The following is a 21,444-nucleotide window of genomic DNA, read 5'->3' on the forward strand; positions in this document are numbered from 1 at the left end:
TCTAATTCCTCAGCTAGCTCCATTTCTTTATCATTTAGGCTTCTTATGTTGATAGTACTGATCTTGAACTCTGGTAATGTTGAGTTGGGGTGTGTTTTCAGTTTTGTTCCAGTAGCCGACTTTTTGCTGTTCACCCTGGTTCCCTAGCGAAAACAACGGGGGCCTTGTTTAACAGGGAAAAACCCCAGCCGGCATGAAATTTTGTCATGTTGTACCATCAATTTTTATTTTGGTTTAACCAATAAGAATACAATTTTGTCAGGTAAATCCCAAATTGCCAGCTCATCCTTGTTCGTTCAGTATCCAAGTAGATACCCAACAGGGTGCACTATGAGAAGGTGAGGATTGGACATTAGGTCAGAATCCCTGGCCGGTTCTCTGCATTCCTTTAAAGGCTATGTGGAGGTCTCCTCTCAGTTATACAGCTTTGACCCTTCTGATAATGTCGGAGTCGTGACAGGTAACAGATCGATTTGGAGGAAAATTGTAGATAGGAAGTTAGTAATGATGTAAATTTTTCATGTAGTACTATTTAGCACTGAAATTATTTTTTACAAGCATGGAATAAAACTGGGGGGAAAAAAAGTTATGAAAATGGCTACTATTAGGAATACGATAATATAGAAAGTCGAGATTTAAAGGAATGGGGGGGGGGGGAATTGCAATTTTCACTTTCAGCTCCACTTCCCTTTTTATAGACAGATACTATAAAATCTATGTTCCAATCATCTGAAATTTGATCTTCATACAAATTCTTCAAATTAAGCAATGCAGTCACTGTAAAATATCTGCATAATTTAGAACATTTCTGGTTAAATATCATCTACACTAGATACCTTTCCTCATTTCAAGTTTCTAATGACTTTTTCTACCTCAAGTATTGATATATGCTTCTGACAGTATTCATCCTGTATCTTCTACCAATGTTTCTGTTCTGTTTTACCACTGTTCTTCAATCTCAATGTCCTGTACTCATTTAAGTAGATAAAGATATTATCTTCAGTTTTTATGTCACATTTATCATCTGATTCCCTTTAACTATTGTACCATTTAACCATTCCCTTTAACCTGGACTTGTATATACATCCATAATTACATGAATGCAAAGTGCCCATTGAAGTCAATATAACCATGGGATATTACAGAAAAACTGGCTGGGCAGTTAAACCATGACTTTCTCCATTTCTAGGCTCTTTTCAATAACCTTCGGAACAATCTGCCACCTTCTTCCTGATATTTCTCTTCTGTATTCTTACCAGTCTTTAAATTACTTGTGTTTAGCTACTTTTAAATTTTAGAAATGCAAGAATGCTTAATTTTCTTACTTTTTCTCTGTATTTTTCTCAGGGCACCTCTGACTTATTTGCTGGGAATTTTCGATATGCTGTCTTCTCTTCCAGGGCTGTTTCTAAATTTTTGAGTCGACTGAAGTTCAGATTTTTCTATCCTTGCAAACTTCCACCACTCAAAGTTTTCATCAGAGTTCACTATGAGATTTCAAGATTTGGTTCTTGTTTTCAAAAACTTTCAATATTCTCATTTCCTCTTCAGTATTAACTCAATGGCCTGCTGTGGCCAAGTTTGACAGGCCAAGTAACTCTGTTTCATAGAAACAGAGTTACTTGGCCTGTCATGTAACTCAGCTTCTATGGAAATTATTATGCTCTAATAGGGCAGATAATCCTATATCCATAGTATATTATGGCCACTGATTGCATGTGTGTGTGTGTGTGTGTGTGTGTGTGTGTGTGTGCATGCACATGTGTGCTTGCTCTCTCCTGGCCAGATTGTTTTGCAGGACACCCCAAGTTTCGATCAGGAAAAATCCACTGGCATTGGTGGTTAAATCTAAGGAGAGGAAACCATCTACAATGGCATACAAGGAACGACAGAAATGAAACTTGAGGCCCACTTGCAAAGTACAGCATACCACCTTTTCCATTTCATGGAAGCCAAGTAACATGGCTTCGATGAAAATTATGCCCTGATAGGCAGGTAATCCAATCTGCATAACGTACACCCTCTGTCCAAAAAGAAACCGAACTTTTCAAAAATAGAAGAAATTAGTGGCGCCACCTGTTGTGTCTTTTTTGTTGAAAGCGGCAACCTTCATTAGTGTTGTGTGAACTGTTTTTGACATTTGTTTCATTAGAAGCCAAGTTATAGTGCCAAGAGAGAGTGACGGTGTGTTTTGACGAACGGTCGGAAAATGAGTTTCAACTAGAGCTGCGATTGACTTTTGTGTTAAACTTGGTAAATGTTTTACCGAAATCCATCAAATGCTTCAAAAAACATACGGTGATGAATGCTTATCTCGTACTCAAGTTTATGAGTGGTTTAAGTGATTTCAAAGTGGTCGTGAGCCGCCTGAGGACGACGAAAAGTCGGGCCATCCAAAAACTGGACTGAGCGAAGTTAACATCCAAAAAAGTGCGTGATTTCATCCAAGAAAACCCAAAATCTTCCATGAGATTGATTGAAGATGAATTGAGAATTCCAAAATCAAATGTGCACAACATTTTGACTGAGAGTTTGAGCTTTCGTAAATTTAATTCGCGATTTGTTCCCCCACAAGTTGACTGATGACCAAAAAATTTATCGAACTGAACACTGCAAAGACTTCATTAAAACTGCTTGTAATGACTCAAACTTCCTTGAAACAATCATTACTGGCGACAAAAAGTGGTGTTTTGAGTATAAGCCTGAAACAAAGCACCAGAGTGCTGAGTGGAGACCACCAGAAGAAGGGCATCCGAAAAAAAGCCACTTGGAGATGTCAAAAGTAAAGAAAATGTTTATTTGTTTCTACGATTCCAAGGACATTATCCATAAAGAATTTGTTCCGCCTGGCCAAACGGTCAATGGTGAGTTTTATCTCGAAGTTTTGAAGTGATTGATAGTGAGAATTCATCGCGTACGGCATGAATATTGTGATGCAGGCAGCTGGTCGCTTTTGCACGATAATGCACCATCTCATCGTTCGAACATTGTGAGACAGTTTTTGAGCAAAAACCACGTTTGTGTGTTGGATCGCTTGCCGTATTCACCTGATTTAGCACCCTGTGACTTCTTTCTCTTCCCCCAACTTCATTTGCCAATAAAAGGAAAACGATACAACACCATTTAAAATGTTCAAGCAGCAATAACCACGACCCTCAACAGTATCCCAGAAACTATATAAAAAATTCATTTAACGAATTAATTGACCATGCCAAACGCTGTATTGAAGCTGAGGGAGAGTATATTGATTGAAATAATTATAATTGGCCTGTGTTTTAATTTCTATCAAAAGTTCAGTTTCTTTTTGGACAGAGGATGTATTACAGCCATCAGTTGTGTACATGTGTTCCTCTATCCAGTTTGTTTTGAAGGATGAACAAAGTTTCCATCAGGAAAAACCTTTCCACTTCTGTATCTGACTGACTCACTCACTTTCAAATGAAAAATTCTGATAAAGATTCTTTGCATTCTAGATGGGATATGAACCCAAGTGTTTCCAAACAAAGCCTATTACTGAAATCAGTTGTGTTACAGGTTATGATAGCTGAAATATTAGTGTTAACTGTAATGAGCAGTGTCCAAGTGACCACATAAGTTGTAATAATAAACTCATGTGGTCACTTTTGATATTTGTAGGAGATATGACTGGGACTGGAACAGATGCCTGCTCAGCAAACTTACCTCTTATGGTCTACCTTCTATAGTTTGCAACTGGCCAAATCTCATCTATTGATATTTTCATGGACAATGTTCTAGTAGACATTTTTCCTCACTTTTTTTTCCCCAAGACTATAAGAAAAGGAACAACTGTTGGTTGATAATTAATTCAGTAAGCTTCAAACTTACTGAACCAATTTCTCCTCTCCTCTCTCAGTCCATCCTTTCTTTGGAATAACACATCTCACTTTCTCTTCCCAAAAAGACTTCCCAAAAAGGTTTTCAATTCCTTAACTTACTGCCCAAACAAGGAACTTATGTGCTATAAGTTCTGCCACCTCTTTTGTGTAGAGGAAAAGGCAATTTTCTTGAATAATATTCCTATATTCGACTCGTTTTGTAATTATTTTTAAAAACTTTATGTGTAAATATGTGTATTTCATTTCAATATGATATTCATTTTTACTCAGCTTAAAAAATAATGGTGATAACTTTCTCTATTTCAAATCCTTTGCATACCTTGTGTACTGAGTTAGCCTGAAAATATTATCATCATCAATAATATAGTGGCTGTCTCAATAACATCAATTATGTCAACATGATACTACTGTAATTCTTGTGCCAGTTCCACTCAGAGCCGTATTCATGGGTGTGCGAACTGTGTGGTGGCACAGAGCCCGCACCATTCTATTATTCGATGAAATAACATTAGGATAAACAGTAATTGGTATGGGTATTAAATTTTAAGATCGTAGCACAAGAGCGGTAATATTTGAAACTACTCTAAGATATATAACATTATCGTATAATTTAAATGCACTAAAAGAATTAGCTAAAACTGCATCAGATAATACTATCAAAGTAGAAGTGGTTTCAATATATGAACAAATAGATTAATTTGAGTTTATACTAGCCTTGTAATTTGGTATGAGCTTTTATCAAAAGTTAATTTAGTAAGTAAAGTATTACAAAATGCAAAAATTCCCATAGATGTAGCAACTAAGCATATTAAAGAGTTAGTGCAGTACTTTGAAGAGCAGAGAATATCAGGATTTGATAGCTGTCTTGAGATTGCTAAAGAACTGTCAAATCTATTAGAAATAAAAATTAAATTTAAAGAAAGTCGAGTACGTAGAAGAAAAGTAATTTTTGATTATGAAACGCCTGATGAATCACATATAGGTGATAAGAAAGATAATTTTAGGATAAATTTCTTTTTTGTAATTTTAGATACTGCTCTACAATCTGTCAAAAAATATTTGAATTGTATGAAATTCACGAAAAATTATTTGGATTTCTTTATGATATGAGGGTCAAAGCTGTATAACTGAGAGGAGACCTCCACATAGCCTTTAAAGGAATGCGGAGAACCGACCAGGGCTTCTGGCCTAATGTCCAATCCTCACCTTCTCGTGGTGCACCCTGTTGGGTATCTACTTTGATACTGAACGAACGAGGATGGGCTGGCAATTTGGGATTTAGCCGACCAAATTGTATTCTTATTGGTTAAACCAAAATAAAAAATGATGGTACAACATGACAAAATTTCATGCCGGTTGGGGCGTTGCCGGTTAAACAAGGTCCCCGTTGTTTTTGCCAGGGAACCAGAGTGAACAGCGAAAAGTCAGCTACTGGAACAAATCTGAAAACAAACCCCAACTCAACATCAGCAGAGTTAAAGATCGGTACTATCAACGTAAGAAGCCTGAATGGCAAAGAAATGGAGCTAGCTGAGGAATTAGATAAGTACCAGATCGACATAATAGGGGTGACAAACAAAAAAGACCAAAACTGGTGAGATCTTTCTGAGCAATAAATACAAAATGTTATATTCAGGTAATGACAATCAAGGAAAAGAAGGAGTAGCCATAGTATTCAACACAAAATACGAGGCTAATCTTCTTGAATGGCAGTCAGTCTCAAGTAGAGTAATGTGGGCAAATATGAGAATGGGGAACTGGACAATGAGACTTATTTGTGCCTATGGTCCCACAGAAGGTTATACTAAGGTAGAAGTGGAGGATTTTTTGAGGATTTAGAAAAAGCAACTGACACAATGAAAAAGGAAAAGTTGGTCCTTGTTGGGGATCTAAATAGCAGAGTAGGAAATGATTGTGAGACATACAAAAATATTTTGGGAAAATTTGGAGAAAAGAGCAAAGCTAAAATAATGGCAAATATCTGTTGGATTTCTGCTCAGGACATGGACTGGTTATTACTAACACCATGTTCCAACATAAAAATGTGCACAAATTCACATGAAGAGAAGAGGCTAGGAATAAGAAAAGTCTCACTGACTATGTTATTGTTGATAGTGATGTTTTCTCCCTGGTGCAGGACACCAGAGTGTACAGAGGATTTGAAATTGGAAGTGATCACTATTTAGTCTTGAGCAGGATAAAATTGAATTTAATATTGAAAAGTAAGAAACATGTAAGAAAGTTTTAAAGCGAATAAAAGTTGAGCAGCTCTCAGATGTGAACTGTAGACTAAAATACAGAAAGATTATTGAAAAGAAAATGAAAGAGTTTGAGAACAGGAATCAAACCTTGGAGATTCAGTGGCAAACTCTGAAGAAAACATTGATTGATTCTGTTAGAGAGGCATGTGGTGAGGTTGTGTGCAAGGATAAAAAAATCAGAACTCCCTGGTGGACACAGGAAGTTAAAGAGGCAGTGAAGGAAAAGAAGAAAGCATATCGAAAGTTCCTGGCAAATAAGTCAGCTTTTACTCTTACAGAATACAGAGAAAAAATGTAAGAAAGCTAAACAGTGTGTAAAACTAGCTAAGCAAAAGTCATGGGAGGACTTTGGCAAGAATATAGAAAATAAATATCAAGAAGGTGGCAAAATATTCTGGAGGTTGTTGAAGAAGCTTAGGAATGGAGGAAAGAGTGCTGTAAAAGGAGTTAGAGATGATAAAGGTGACATGAAAACAGGAGAAAAAGATATCCTTGAAGTATGGAGTAATTACTTTGAAAAACTGCTAAATGAAACAAGCAGTGATGACAGCACAGTGATAAAAAACACTGACCAGGCATGCAGTCAGGAATCTTGAAGTAGAAAAAGCCATCAAAGGCTTGAAATGTGGAAAGGCAGCAGGAGTAGATGATATTCGACCAGAAATGCTGAAGTATGGTGGTATAAAAATCTTACAGTGGCTGCACTGCATAGTTCAGAAAGCCTGGACAGAGGGACGAATTCCCGATGATTGGAGCAGAGCTCTCATAGTACCCATATATAAAAAGGGAAATAAAACTGAATGTGAGAATTACAGAGGTATTTCCCTACTGAGTGTTACTGGCAAGATCTATGCAAGTATACTTGAGAAACGGTTGAGAAGAATTGTGGAAGAAAAGCTTGGTGAAGAACAAGCTGGATTCAGGCCAAATAGAGGCTGTCAGGATCAGATCTTCACTTTATGACAAATAGTCGAGAAAGCATGAGAATATAACAAAGATCTGTATTTAAGTTTTGTCGATTTGGAAAAGGCATATGACAAGGTGCCAAGAGAGAAGCTATTCAATACGCTGCAGTTATATGGTGTCAATGGGGCATTATATCAAGCAATACTTAGTCTTTATTTGAGTTGTAAGTCAGCAGTTAGAATTGAAGGAAGTACAGGAAGATGGTTTAATGTTAAATCTGGTGTGAGACAAGGATGTACATTATCCCCTCTGTTATTCATTATCTATATGGATCACATTATGAAGGAATGTGGTATTAAACCTGATATCAAAATTGGAGATGTTAATGTCAGCTCTTTGCTTTATGCGGATGATGTTATACTTCTAAATAAATCCACTACAAGTCTGCAAGATTCTCTGACTAAATTGAATAGCTGTTGTAATAGATATGGTATGAAGGTCAGCAATAAAAAGACAAAGACAATGTAAATAGGCAGAATCATTGAAAATGTCAACTGTGTTGTGAATGGAGAACCTGTGGAACAAGTAAAACATTTCAGCTACGTAGGCACGATTTTTACTGAAGATGGTAAATTAAATATAGAAATAGACAACAGAATCAGCAAAGCTAGTATGGTGGGAAGTCAATTGAAAAATTCGTATGGAATAAGAAAGAAATTAGTTGGAACACTAAATTAGCTGTATACAAGACAGTGTTCAAACCAGTTTTAACTTATGGATCTGAGAGCTGGGTCAGAAGTAAAACACTTGACCAAAGACTAGAGACCGCAGATATGAGAGTCCTGAGAAAGATTAGAGGCATGAACAGATGGCATCAATGGCAATATCATATTAAAAATGAGGATATTAGGAAAGAACTTGACATTGTCAGCATCCAGGAATGCGTTAGCAGAGCTAATCTCATGTGGTATGGTCACTTAAATAGAATGGGAGAGGAAAGATTAGCAAAACAAGTGTTCTCTGCCAGGTTGGCAGGAAAACAACCCAGAGGAAGACCAAGATATAGGTGGATTGATACGGTACAAAGTGCCTTAGACGATAGAAATATAAGATCTGATAATGTTGGAGTCTTGACAAGTAACAGACTGATTTGGAGGAAAATTGTAGATAGGAAGTTAGTAATGATGTAATTTTTTCATGTAGTACTGTCATATCCTGTACACCCCTTGAGGGTACATGGCAGGAATATGATGATGAATTAGTAAGAAAAAGGACAGAAAATGAATTAAAATTTTGCTGCAAACAGCTGCATCAAAAATTAAATACAGATATTGATGAATCTGAATTTTACAATGAATTAATTATTTTTAGAAATATTGTTCCAGAAGATACACCCATTAATATTTTAAAATTCATAATTCCAAATAATTTGTCGGATATTTATCCAAATATTACTACGACATTTAAAATATTATTGACCAGTCCAGTTACGGTCACATCAGCAGAAAGGTCATTTTCCAAATTAAAATTAATAAAAGCCTATTTGCAATCTTCTATGTCTCAAGAACATTTGTCGTTCCTGGCAATAATATCTATAGAGCATGAAATTGCAAAAAATTTGAATTTTGATAGCGTTATAAATGATTTTATTGATAAGCGCATTAGGTTAAATAAAATTTAATATATTAAGATTTCTTTTAAATCTTATAAGTTTTTATACATATATTTCATTCTTTATAGTAAAAACGGATTTTTTTTATATTTTTATATTATTATTTATATTATTAAATAAATCATTGTTCTGGCATATTTATATGATAACATGTACTTACATAACAAAATAATATATCATGTGCATACAAACACATTTATTTTTTAACTAATTTTTTCCCTTTACTTAAATTGAGGCTAGAGAGCATATCTGTTTATTTATGGGCATAAATATTTTTCATATTTGATTTAATTAATTAACAAGATATTCTTCCATTTAAAATTTCCATAAATGTTACCAACTTTCAGGGGCCCCGCTTTTCCATTTCGCACAGGGTCCCGAAAATGTAGAAACAGGCCTGGTTACACTACATTTTGGTGATACTTATGTTGATAGTTCCTATCATCAATTCTGCTGGTATTTGAACTTCCACTAACTGACTTTACACTGCTTACTCTAGTTCCCTGACAAAAATAGTGTGTGTGGGGGGGGGGGCTTTTTTATTCATAATGCCCTAGCTGGTATGAAATTTCACATGTAGAATACCAACATTTTGGTTTCAACTTGAGGCAATACAAAACATAATTTGGTCAACTAAGTTCCACATCACCAGCCTATTCTCATTTGCTCAGAAATCCCAAGTCAGTTCTCCACATTCCTTAAAATCAATATGGAGGTGTCCTTCCATTATTCAGCTCTAATTTTAATCCCCCTCCCATAAAATTCCAAGCAGTAAATATCAAGCTACTTACCAAATATCACTCAGAATCAACAATTACTTTGAATTTTATGTAGATATCAGAATTAATAAGACAAACTTTATACACATAAATTCAGAATAACATAGTTTCGCTTACTGTCATCTAAATATAAAAAAAAATATATCATCAAGTCTTTTAAATGATTTTAAATTTTATCCACTAAATATTGAGAGAAGTTTGGAAAAACCTGCAATAAGTACGGGTGAAGGATATAGGGTTTGTGAAATGAAGAGTTGGGGCTACCACTGACATGCACTTCAGGTGATTTTCATTCTAATTAAAGAAACACATTATTTCTATTATTTCTGAACTTACCCTTTTGAAATCACTCATATTTGTTGTTGAAATAGGACTACCAATAATAGCAAAGTGGTCTATTCGTGTTGTTTCAGTTCCTGATTGATTATCTTTAACAAATATCTGAAAGTAAATAAATACAGTAAACCCCAATTAAGATGTTATACCAGAATAAGTTTACTTTAAAAAAAAAGACAGATAATCTGGAAACCATCAAAAGAAAATCCTATATGTTACTTATATCACTCAGACTTGTATATCAAACATATAAAAAAATTTGATATATAATCTGCACTTACAGTTGAAACAACAAGTCACGTTCTCAAAGGATATCAAATGAACTTGCCTTTGGACACTATGATAATACTTGTACTAGACATCATAGAGGAATGAAGTGTACTGTCATCAGCAAAGCTACTATAGATAGGGCTGGAAGTCTGTGAGAGCAGGTCATTTATATATGAGGAAGAGAGTGGATGAAAGAATGGAATCCTAGGGTATTCCAACATTGGTGGGAAAATCTGAAGAGAGGAAGCCATCCACCATGACACAGTGAGCAACCAGTGAGAAAGTTGGCAATCCAGTTGCAGAGTGTGGAAGGCAGCATAGGATGGCAGTTTGTTAAGTAGGCCCCAGTACCAAACCCAATCGAATGCCTTTGAAACTTTGAGGGCAACCATTTGAGTCTCTCCAAATTTTTCCATGACTTGAGTCCAGAGGTGGGTAGTGAAAGATAGATAAGCTGTAGATCGCAAGTGGCAGAAAGCATACTGCTGGTCACGGATTAGTTGGCAGGTCTCTAGGTGGTACAACAGTTGGTTGTTGATGACCTTCTCCATAATTTTAGAGAAAACAGAAGTGAGAGCAACTAGACAGTAGTTGGTTGGTTTTTATGACATTTCTCTGGGATAGGCTGGATGTGGGCCTCTCCATGCTGAAGGGTTGAATAGGATAGATCGAAGGCAATACACGATAGGTGTTAGTTCTAGGACACAAGTTTTTAACACATCAGGACTAGATGGTGTGTGTGTGTGTGTGTGTGTGTGTGTGTGTGTGTGTGTGTGTGTGTGTGTGTGTGTGTGTGTGTGTGTGCGTGCGCGCGCGTGCATGCATGCATGCATGCATGTGCAGATATTCTGGAAATAGCCAGATTTCATATCTAGCTTACTCCTTCTAAACCAATTAACAACTCTTCAATTTTACCCAAAGGAAAATCAGTGGGTTTTGTGACTTTATTAATTTTTCTCGCATTCAAAACAAACTTCCATTAGATTTTTCTATTAGAATAAAAGGACTATTCCATTTTGAGTTAGATTTCTCTACAATTCCTGTCTTTTCATACTCTTATAGCGACAGCTGAAAGTGCTCCATATACTTCACTGAAGTTTAGTACTGGTTTACATAGACAGATGTCTGAGTAGCAAGTTGTATAGAATGCTCAACTACATTAATACAAGACACAGGCACAATATCTTCAGTGAAAACATTATAAAATAATTTAAAAGCAGACTCAAAGAATGTGTTAATTAGTGTATTTTCATTCATTACAGTTGCCAACTTTACTGCATTTTCTACTAGGCTTCATTTTATTTTCTCTAAATCTTCATCCATGTTTATTGCTTCAATTTCAAGCAAATGATCTTGTCTGGCTTCAGAAACTTCTGAGTATAAATCTGAATCTTACATCTTGTGAATAGATTGTTTATTAAGAATATATTCCAGTCCACAAAGAGAAATAGTGCCATCTGAGAAATTACAGGCAAACTGATATCTTTTCATGAAATAAAGACCAAGAATAACCTGTATATTTAGATTAGAAATCTAGAAGAACAATCAATTCATGAGAAAATTTTAGAGGAAAACATAGAATATGAAGTAATACATTAATCTCTTTACAAGCAGAAATTCCAGTTTCAAAGATACCTGCTAACTTAGATATCTCAAGGACCAGAGATTGGAAAAGGTGGAAAAAACGTTAGACAGGATAAGAAAAAGGATCAGAACAAGAACAGGCAGGAAAGTATGAAATTGGTAATCAAAACATTAATAACAATGTAAGTCAATTAACATCTAAGAAAAAAGAGATGAGATGGTATGGTGACTCAATTTTAAAATTTGCACTTGCCAAGGGAGTGAAACACTTCTAGTTTCCTGGGAGTGAATATTAAAAATACATCATCATCATCAAATTCCTGATATATATCCACAAGGGGGTGTACAGGATATGATAGTAATACACAAAAAATTTATATCATTACTAACTTCCAATCTACAATTTTCCTACAAATCAGCCTGTTAAACGTCAAGCTCCAATATTATCAGGTCTTATATTTCTGTCTTCTAAGGCACTTTTTACTATATCAATTTAACTATATTTTGGTCTTCCTCTGGTTCTATTTTCTGCCAACCTGGCAGAGAATACTTGTTTTGCTAATTTTTCCTCTCCCATTCTGCTTAAGTGACCATACCACCTGAGATTAGCTTTGCTAATGCATTCCTCGATGCTGACAATATCAAGTACTTTCCTAATATCCTCGTTTTTAATATGATATTACCATTGATGCCATCTGTTCATGCCTCTAATCTTTCTCAGGACTCTCATATCTGTAGTCTCTAGTCTTTGGTCAAGTGTTTTACTTCTGATCCAGCTCTCAGATCCATAAATTAAAATTGGTTTAATCACTATCTTGTATACAGCTAATTTAGTGTTTTGGTTAATTTCTCTCTTATTCCATATAAATCTATTCAGTTGACTTCCTACCATACCAGCTTTGTTGATTCTGTTGTCTAGTTCCATATTTAACTTACCATCTACACTAAAAATCTTGCCTAAGTAGATGAAATGTTTTCAATGTTTCTGCCTATTTTCATTGTCTTTGTCTTTTTAATGCTGACCTTCATACAATATCTATTACAACAATTATCCAATTTAGTCAGGGAATCTTGCAGACTTGTACCAGATTTATTTAGAAGTATAATACCGTCTTCATAAAGCAAAGAGCTGATATTAACATCTCCAATTTTGATATCATGATTAATACCACTTTCCTTCATAATGTGATCCATATAGATAACGAATAACAGGGGATAATGTACATCCTTGTCTCACATCAGATTTAACATTAATCCATCTTCCTGTACTTCCTTCAATTCTAACTGCTGACTTACACCTCAAATAGAGACTGAGTATCACTTGATATAATGCCCCATTAACACCATATAACTGTAGCGTTTGGGATAGCTTCTCTCTTGGCACCTTGACATATGCCTTTTCCAGATCGACAAAACTTGAATACAGATCTTTGTTATATTCCCATGATTTCTCAACTATCTGTCGTAAAATGAAAATATGATCCTCACAGCCTCTATTTGGCCTGAATCCAGCTTGTTCTTCACCAGACTTCTCTTCCACAATCCTTCTCAACCGTTTCTCAAGTATATTTGCATATATCTTACCAGGAACACTGAGTAATGAAATGCCTCTGTAATTCTCACATTCAGTTTTATTTCCCTTTTCATATATGGGTACTATGAGAGCTCTACTCAAATCATCTGGACTTCATCCCGCTGTTCAGGCCTTCTGAACTATGAAGTGCAGCCACTGTAAGACTTTTATAGCTCCATACTTGAGCATTTCTGGTCGAATATCAACTACTCCTGCTGCCTTTCCACATTAAAGGTTTTTGATGAATTTTTCTACTTAAAGTATGGATATGTATTCCTGACTGCATGCCTGTTGAGTGTTTTTTACTACTGTGCTATCACTGCTTGTATCATTTAGCAATTTTTTGAAGTAATTATTCCATACGTCAAGGATATCGTTTTCTTCTGTTTTCATGTCACCTTTATCATCTCTAATTCCTTTTACAGCACTCTTTCCTCCATTTCTGAGCTTCTTCAACAACCTCCAGGATATTTTGCCACCTTCTTCATATTTATTTTCTATGCTCTTGCCAAAGTCCTCCCATGACTTTTGTTTAACCAGTTTTACAATGTTTAGCTTTCTTACATTTGTCTCTGTATTCTCTAAGAGAACAAGCCGACTTATTTGCCAGGAACTTTTGATATGCTTTCTTCTTTTCCTTCACTGCCTCTTTAACTTCCTGTGTCCACCAAGGAGTTCTGATTTTCCTATCCTTGCACACAACCTCACCACATGCCTCTCTGGCTGAATCAATCAGTGTTTTCTTTAGAGCTCTTTAGAGCTTGCCACTGAATCTCCAAAGTTTGGTTCCTGCTCTCAAACTCTTTCATTTTTTATTAAATAATATTTGTGTATTTCAGTCTACAGTTCACATCTGAGAGCTGCTCAACTTTTATTCGCTTTAAAACTTTCTTATATGTTCTTCTTTTCAATATGAAATTCAATTTTATTCTGCTCAAGACTAAATAGTGCTCACTTGCAATTTCAAATCCTCTGTACACGCTGGTGTCCTGCACCAATGGGAAAACATCACTATCAACAATAACAGTCAATGAGACTTTTCTTATTCCTTGCCTCTTCTCTCTATGTGAATTTGTGCACATTTTTATGTTGGAACATTGTATTAGTAATTACCAGTCCATGTCCTGAGCAGAAATCCAACAGGTATTTGCCATTATTAGCAGCTTTGCTCTTTTCTCCAAATTATTTTTGTATGTCTCACAATCATTTCCTACTCTGCTATTTAGATCCCCAACAAGGACCAACTTTTCCTTTTTCATTGTGTCAGTTGCTTTCTCTAAAGCCTCAAAAAATTCCTCCACTTCTACCTTAGTAGAACCTTCTGTGGGACCATAGGCACAAATAAGTCTCATTGTCCAGTTCTCCATTCTCATATTTGCCCACATCACTCTACTTGAGACAGCCTGCCATTCAAGAAGATTAGCCTCGTATTTAGTGTTGAATACCATGGCTACTCTTTCTTTTCCTTGGTTGTCATTGCCTGAATATAACATTTTGTATTTATTGTTCAGAAAGATCTCACCAGTTTTTGTCCTTTTTGTTTCAGTCACCCATATTATGTCGATCTGATACTTATCCAATTCCTCAGCTAGCTCCATTTCTTTGCCATTTAGGCTTCTTATGTTGATAGTACCGATCTTGAACTCTGGTAATGTTGAGTTGGGGTAAGTTTTAGGATTTGTTCTAGTAGCTAACTTTTCACTGTTTGCCCTTGTTCACTGGCGAAAATAATGGGGGCCTTGTTTAACTGGACGATGCCCCAGCCGGCATGAAATTATGTCATGTTGTACCATAATTTGAAATTTTGGTTTAAGCCAATAAGAATATAATTTGGTCAGCTAAATCCCAAATCGCCAGTCCATCCTCGTCCATTCAGTATCCAGGTAGATACCTAACAGGGTGCACCATGAGAAGGTAAGGATTGAACATTAGGTCAGAAGCCCTGGTCGGTTCTCCGCATTCCTTTGAAAGCTATGTGGAGGTATCCTCTCCGTTATATAGCTTTGACCCTTAAGCACCCCATATTAAAAATACAATAAATGTAATTGAAAACCAAAAAAAGAAAAGTAAAACAGACGGTAGTTCTGGTAGGTATTAATAATTTAAGTAGTGACAAATATATTATGAGAGAAGATATGAGGGTCTGATAGCAAATGATTTCACATGTCAGCTGTGTAGAAGATATGTGAGTTTTTAGATGTGTAGGGTGTGTCTGATGGCAGAAAAGAACTTGTATAAGAAGGATGGCCTGCACTTGAATTCACTTGGCATAAGAAGCCTGGAGAAATTACTTCTTGGTATGAGACCTAATGCAGAGAGTCAGGGAAACTAGATCATCAAGGGAGGAATAGGAAAAATGTGTGTAAAAGTTCAGCTATGGTATGCAAACATGATAAAGATATGAATGTCTTTGAACATGGTTATGTATGTGGCAATGGGGTGGAAAAAAAGTGCTTTGGTATCAGACCGTTTAAGTATGTCTGGGGAGGTAGGCTACTCAGTAATTTTTTATCAAATTATCAAATTCCTGCCATGTACCCAGAAGGGGTGTACAGAATATGATAGTACTACATGAAAAAAATTACATCATTACTAACTTCCTATCTACAATTTTCCTCCAAATCAGTCTGTTACCTGTCAAGACTCCAACATTATCAGATCTTATATTTCTATCGTCTAGGGCACTTTGTACAGTATCAATCCACCTATATCTTGGTCTTCCTCTGGGTCGTTTTGCTGCCAACCTGGCAGAGAACACTTGTTTTGCTAATCTTTCCTCGCCCATTCTGTTAAGTGACCATACCACCTGAGATTAGCTCTGCTAACGCATTCCTGGATGTTGACAATGTCAAGTTCTTTCCTAATATCCTCGTTTTTAATATGACATTGCCATTGATGCCATCTGTTCACGCCTCTAATCTTTCTCAGGACTCTCATATCTGCGGTCTCTAGTCTTTGGTAAAGTGTTTTACTTCTGATCCAGCTCTCAGATCCATAAGTTAAAACTGGTTTGAACACTGTCTTGTATACAGCTAATTTAGCGTTCCGACTAATTTCTCTGACATTTAAAACTTATAGGAAAGTTTTAAATGTCAAAGTTATGTGTTAACACAGTGAAAGGATAATTTAATCTACATAGTTTTAGATAGTTAAATAGAGTGAGTTGATATCACATATGTCCAGGTGCTACAGCATATAGCGTATTCAGACTAATATAGGGGTAACTAATGTGTTAATTAGATCTGGGATTATACATATGATTGTATGAGTTGAATTTGTCATGGCGGCATGATCGCAATACCCATATAGGATCATAGCCAAATTACTTGTGATAAGCTAATGTTATATTGTAAATGTTTTCTTAGTATTGAATTGAATTATATTAGAAATTGAATTGTACCATACTAATGAGTTTAATAAACCTTTGTTCATTGATAAAACAGTTGTCTGAAATTGCTGCCCAATGCACCACTTGAAAACGTACGAACCTAATCAGGATGGAGGGGAGAATATTTAAATAAGTAACGAGATAAAGTGTCACGACTGCAATATTGTTTCACATTCAGACATATTTTAGTGATTGCTCCTTGTTTTTGTATTTAATATCTCAAACTAAATGTCCCAAAAGGCGCAGTATAATATAAATATTAGGGACACTAAGGGGAGAAATAGCTTAAATATTTGTATTTTAGGGTGATATCTCGTACATAGATAAAAGTTGAATATAGATAAGCAGAATTTCACTAGATAGAATAATAATCATAAATTGGGACACAACACTGCTTTCTATTAGTCCATGCTAAAGCAACTCATGAATGCCGGCGAGTGTATTCCTGTAAGCTCTTTGGTTAACTTATTTTTTACAAAACTTTCATAGTTTCTACATTCGGCTACATTCTACATAATGCTGGATCTAATATCCACTTTACTTATATAATATAATTATATATTATTACATAAGCAAAGTGGATATTAGATCCAGCATTATTTCAAAGCTGAATGTATAAACCATGAAAGTTTTGCGAGTTGACCAGAGAGCTTGCTTTCTTTGACATTTCAAGTTCCTTAGTAGAACAAGAAATTTTGATCTCTTAAGGTTTCTGCTTGGTCTCTGAAGAGAACCAACCAGTTTGAAACAGCTGTCAGGCCAGTGAAACCTTATCAAAATGGACTAATAAAAGGTGAATATATAGATGCTTGGGCAGTGCCTATGTCTTTTAAGTAGTCCACACTAGGGCAAGTCGTGAATGCCAAGGAATGTATTCCAGCAAGCTCTCTAGTCAACTGACAAAAACTTTCATAGTTTCTACATTCAGCTTTGAAATAATGCTGGATCTAACATCCACTTTGCTTATGTAATTTTGCATTGCCAAACTGAAGCCTTTTGGCTCTTCATTTTAATAATTATATATATTTTTATTTTAGTTTGTTAGAATGTTTCAGATTTGTATCCCTGATGATACATTGACCTAAAGAATCAACATGTGTATTCTAAAGAATGAAGCTCTGATATATATAAAAAAAATTAAAATATTTACTGTAAACATGTAAAAACAGATTCGTTTAACTACCTATGATGTATGATTACATATGAAAATGAAAAAGATATAAACCTAACAATTGTGAAATGGTGTAATTAATAATACATTAGCCCTACCAGTCCTAATGTATGGAAGTGAAATCTGGACAATAAAACAAAAAGATTAATAACAGCTGAAATGAAGTTTATGAGCAAAATTGCAAAATATACTCTATTTGATCACAAAAGAAATGAAGAAATTGCAAAAGAATTAAACTAGGAATCAGTAATAGAAAAAATTAAAAAATATAAACATAAATGGATGGAACTGTTGAAAGAATGAAAACAGAAAGATTACCAAAACAAGCCTTAAATTACAAACCATTAGGAAAAAGAAAACCAGGACGTCCTCTTAAGAGATTCAACAATGGCTTCTAATGCTGGAAGAGGCTGCTCTAGGCCTAAATCCTTGATGATGATGATGATGATGATAATAACAAACAGATACAAATTCCTAGTACTTCACTATATCACTCTAAGCAGATCTGACATTCCTCATAAAGCTCCTTCTTCAGCTTCATTCCCACTCAAGTAGGGTCACTATAGCAAATCAACCTCCTCCACTCAGTTCTGTCCAAAATCATTTTCTCCTTTAGTCCAAGGACTTGGAGGTCCCCTCTCAAGATGTCCAGCCATCGTTGTTTTGGTCTCCTCTTATTTCTTTTGTCTGGTGGCTTCATCTACAACACTCTCTTTACCACATAGCTTTTATCTTGCCACATAACATGACCAAACCACCTCAGCCTTGATTCCCTAATCTTTCCAGATACTTGGGATACCTTAATTGTTCCCCTGATTAGTGAATTTCTAATCTTGTCATACCACTTGCAAGTCTTAGCATTCTTATTTCAGCTACATCCACTCTCTTCTCCCATCTCTTGGTCATCTGACAGGTCTCACTGCTATACATCAGTGTAGGTCTTACATTCTTCCTTTTAACTTGCTAGACACTTTTGTATCATACAAGATACCTGAAACCTTTTTCCAGTTTATCCATCCTGATTGGATCCTCCTATTGAGTTCTGAGTCCAGGTATCCATTACTTTGGACACATGTGCCTAGATATGTAAATCTAGGCACTTGCAGAATGCCTATGCCCTGCAATGCTTTACTTCCTGCTAATTCACTACAACACACACACTCTTATTTCTGCTGTTCCTCAAACCACTGTCTTCTAATGCTTTCCTCCATTGTTCAAGTCTTTTTTCTGCTTCCTGCTCAGAATTTCTGCAAATCACCAGATCATCATCCAAGATAATTCAGTTCTTACTGTCTCTATCAACACATTTAAGAGCACACCAAATAAGTATGGGCTCAAAGCTGATCCTCGATGAACAAAGTTCTGTGTCTAGGTTCACATATCTAGGATCATGTGTCAAAAGTGATGGATACCTGGACTCAGAACTCAATAGGAGGATCCAATCAGGATAGATGAACTAGAAAAAGGTTTAAGTTATCTTAAGACTCTATCAAAGGCCTTTTCTAAATCAATAAAGACCAGAAAAATTTCCATGTTACTCTCCCAGTATCTTTCTATGAGCTGTCTTAGAGTAAAGATGGCATCAATTGTTCTCCAACTGGACATAAACCCAAACTGCTCTTCACTGACACCAGGTCTTGCAGTCTCTTCTCAATTACCCTTTCCCATACTTTAATAGTGACTAATGAGTAATTCCACTGTAGTTGCTACAGGACTGGATATCACTTTTGTTCTTTTATATCGAAACCAGTATACTCTCTCTCTCTCTCTTTTCATTCCGCTGGTATTTATTCAGCTTTAATGATTCTGTTAAAGGCATCTGTTAATAGTCACACCCAATTCACCTGGACATTTCCACAGTTCTATGGGGATGCTATCAGGTCCAACTGCCTTCCCATTTTTCTTCTTTTTCAGTGCTTCCTTCACTTCCATTCTTGTTATATTAGGAAATTGTTCCATGACCAGATCTCCTCCATCCTTTTGTATATCCCTGTTTATTTCATTCATTAATTTCTCAAAATTTTTCTGTTTCTCTCTTCCTACTGTATCAAAAACAGATATGAAACAGCTAAAAATTCTATGAAAATAAATAATATATTAACATAAAATGCATCTGTATTTATTATTATTATAATTTGACTATTTAGATCATCTAAGCCATCCTACATGGTAAACACACACACACACATATATATATATATATCACTATTTTATAAGTCATTTCCAGAAAACCAACAATATTTAACAATCAGATTTGCAGTTACAGCACTAGTTTCAGTCCACACTGCAATCTATAAATCAATGTCTTCCTTCCTTAATAGTATTAATGGTAAGCTACATCAACTTTTTTTTTTTTAATTTCTTTACAAAAATGATAAAAAGCCAAGAGGCTATTTTTCCGGCGATATAAATCAAGTTAAGGGGATAATAAATCCTGTATTATTTTACAGCTGGGTACGAAACTCGGAGATCGAAATCTAAGAGTTTTATGCCGAAGAACTATCGGTGAGACCAAGCGTAAGTCATCACTTGGGTAGTACAACACTATGGCAACTCGTGTCAAAGGTGGAGCAAGCTCCATCACTATTCTTAATATTTTCTCATAATGTAAAATGCAGCTCCTAGGAGATGTATTACTGTTTTACATTATGAGGAGAGGTCACTACCCAGACCGGTTTCAACCTTTATTTAGTAGGGGTATATGTAAGTTCGGTTTTCTTAAACCTTGGTATTCCAGGTTTACCTACTTACTGATGAGACTTCAATAAAGGTCGAAACTGGTCTGGGTAGTGACCTCTCCTCAATGTAAAACAGTAATACATCTCCTAGGAGCTACGTTTTACATTATGAGAAAATATTAAGGATAGTGACAGAGCTTACTCCACCTTTGACACGAGTTGCCATAGTGTTGTACTACCCAAGTGATGACTTACGCTTGGTCTCGCCAATAGTTCTTCGGCATAAAACTCTTAGATTTCGATCTCCGAGTTTCGTACCCGGCTGAAAAATAATATGGAATTTATTATCCCCTTAACTTAATTTATATCACCGGAAAAATAGCTCTTGGCTCTTTATCGTAGTAATAATAATATATGGGTACACCAGACTGGCAATTCGTTAGTAGGGGTATATGTAAGTTCAGTTCACTTAAACTTTGGTATTCCAGGTTTACCTACTCACTGATGAAACCTCAATAAAGGTCGAAACCGGTCTGGTAGTGACCTCTCCTCATAATGTAAAACAGTAATACATCTCCTATAAGCTGCATTTTACATTATGAGAAAATATTAAGGATAGTGACAGAGATTGCTCCACCTTTGACACGAGTTGCCATAGTGTTGTACGCAAGTGATGACTTACGCTTGGACTTGCCGATAGTTCTTCGGCATGAAACTCTTAGATTTCGATCTCTGAGTTTCGTACCCAGCTGTAAAATAATACGGAATTTATTATCCCCATAACTTTCTTTACAAAAACTCAGCTAGAGACAAATGCATATCACTGTATGAACAGCACAAATAAATAAAATTAGTTTTTAACTTATTTGATTAAATAAGCAGTTTTATTACAAAAGCTTAAAGCCATTTAACTTTTCATGCTTGCACGTTTATGAAATTAGAAAATAATTCATTAATATCCAGTGCACC

At 35.6% G+C, this 21,444-nt stretch overlaps 1 protein-coding gene across 1 annotated transcript in view; it reads right to left on the minus strand.

Moving 5' to 3' along the window:
* Txl (Thioredoxin-like) overlaps positions 1–21,444 on the minus strand; it is an 87,267-nt gene that overhangs the window by 7,466 nt on the left and 58,357 nt on the right. Inside the window, exon 7 of the mRNA XM_090407751.1 lies at positions 9,812–9,916. Coding sequence (XP_090263877.1) covers positions 9,812–9,916 — 105 coding nt within the window. The remainder of the gene's footprint in view (positions 1–9,811; positions 9,917–21,444) is intronic.

The sequence above is a fragment of the Typopeltis vanoorti genome, chromosome 2, assembly GCF_054136105.1.
Source record: "Typopeltis vanoorti isolate ZY-2024b chromosome 2, IOZ_Tvanoo_1.0, whole genome shotgun sequence".
Classification (NCBI taxonomy): domain Eukaryota; kingdom Metazoa; phylum Arthropoda; class Arachnida; order Uropygi; family Thelyphonidae; genus Typopeltis; species Typopeltis vanoorti.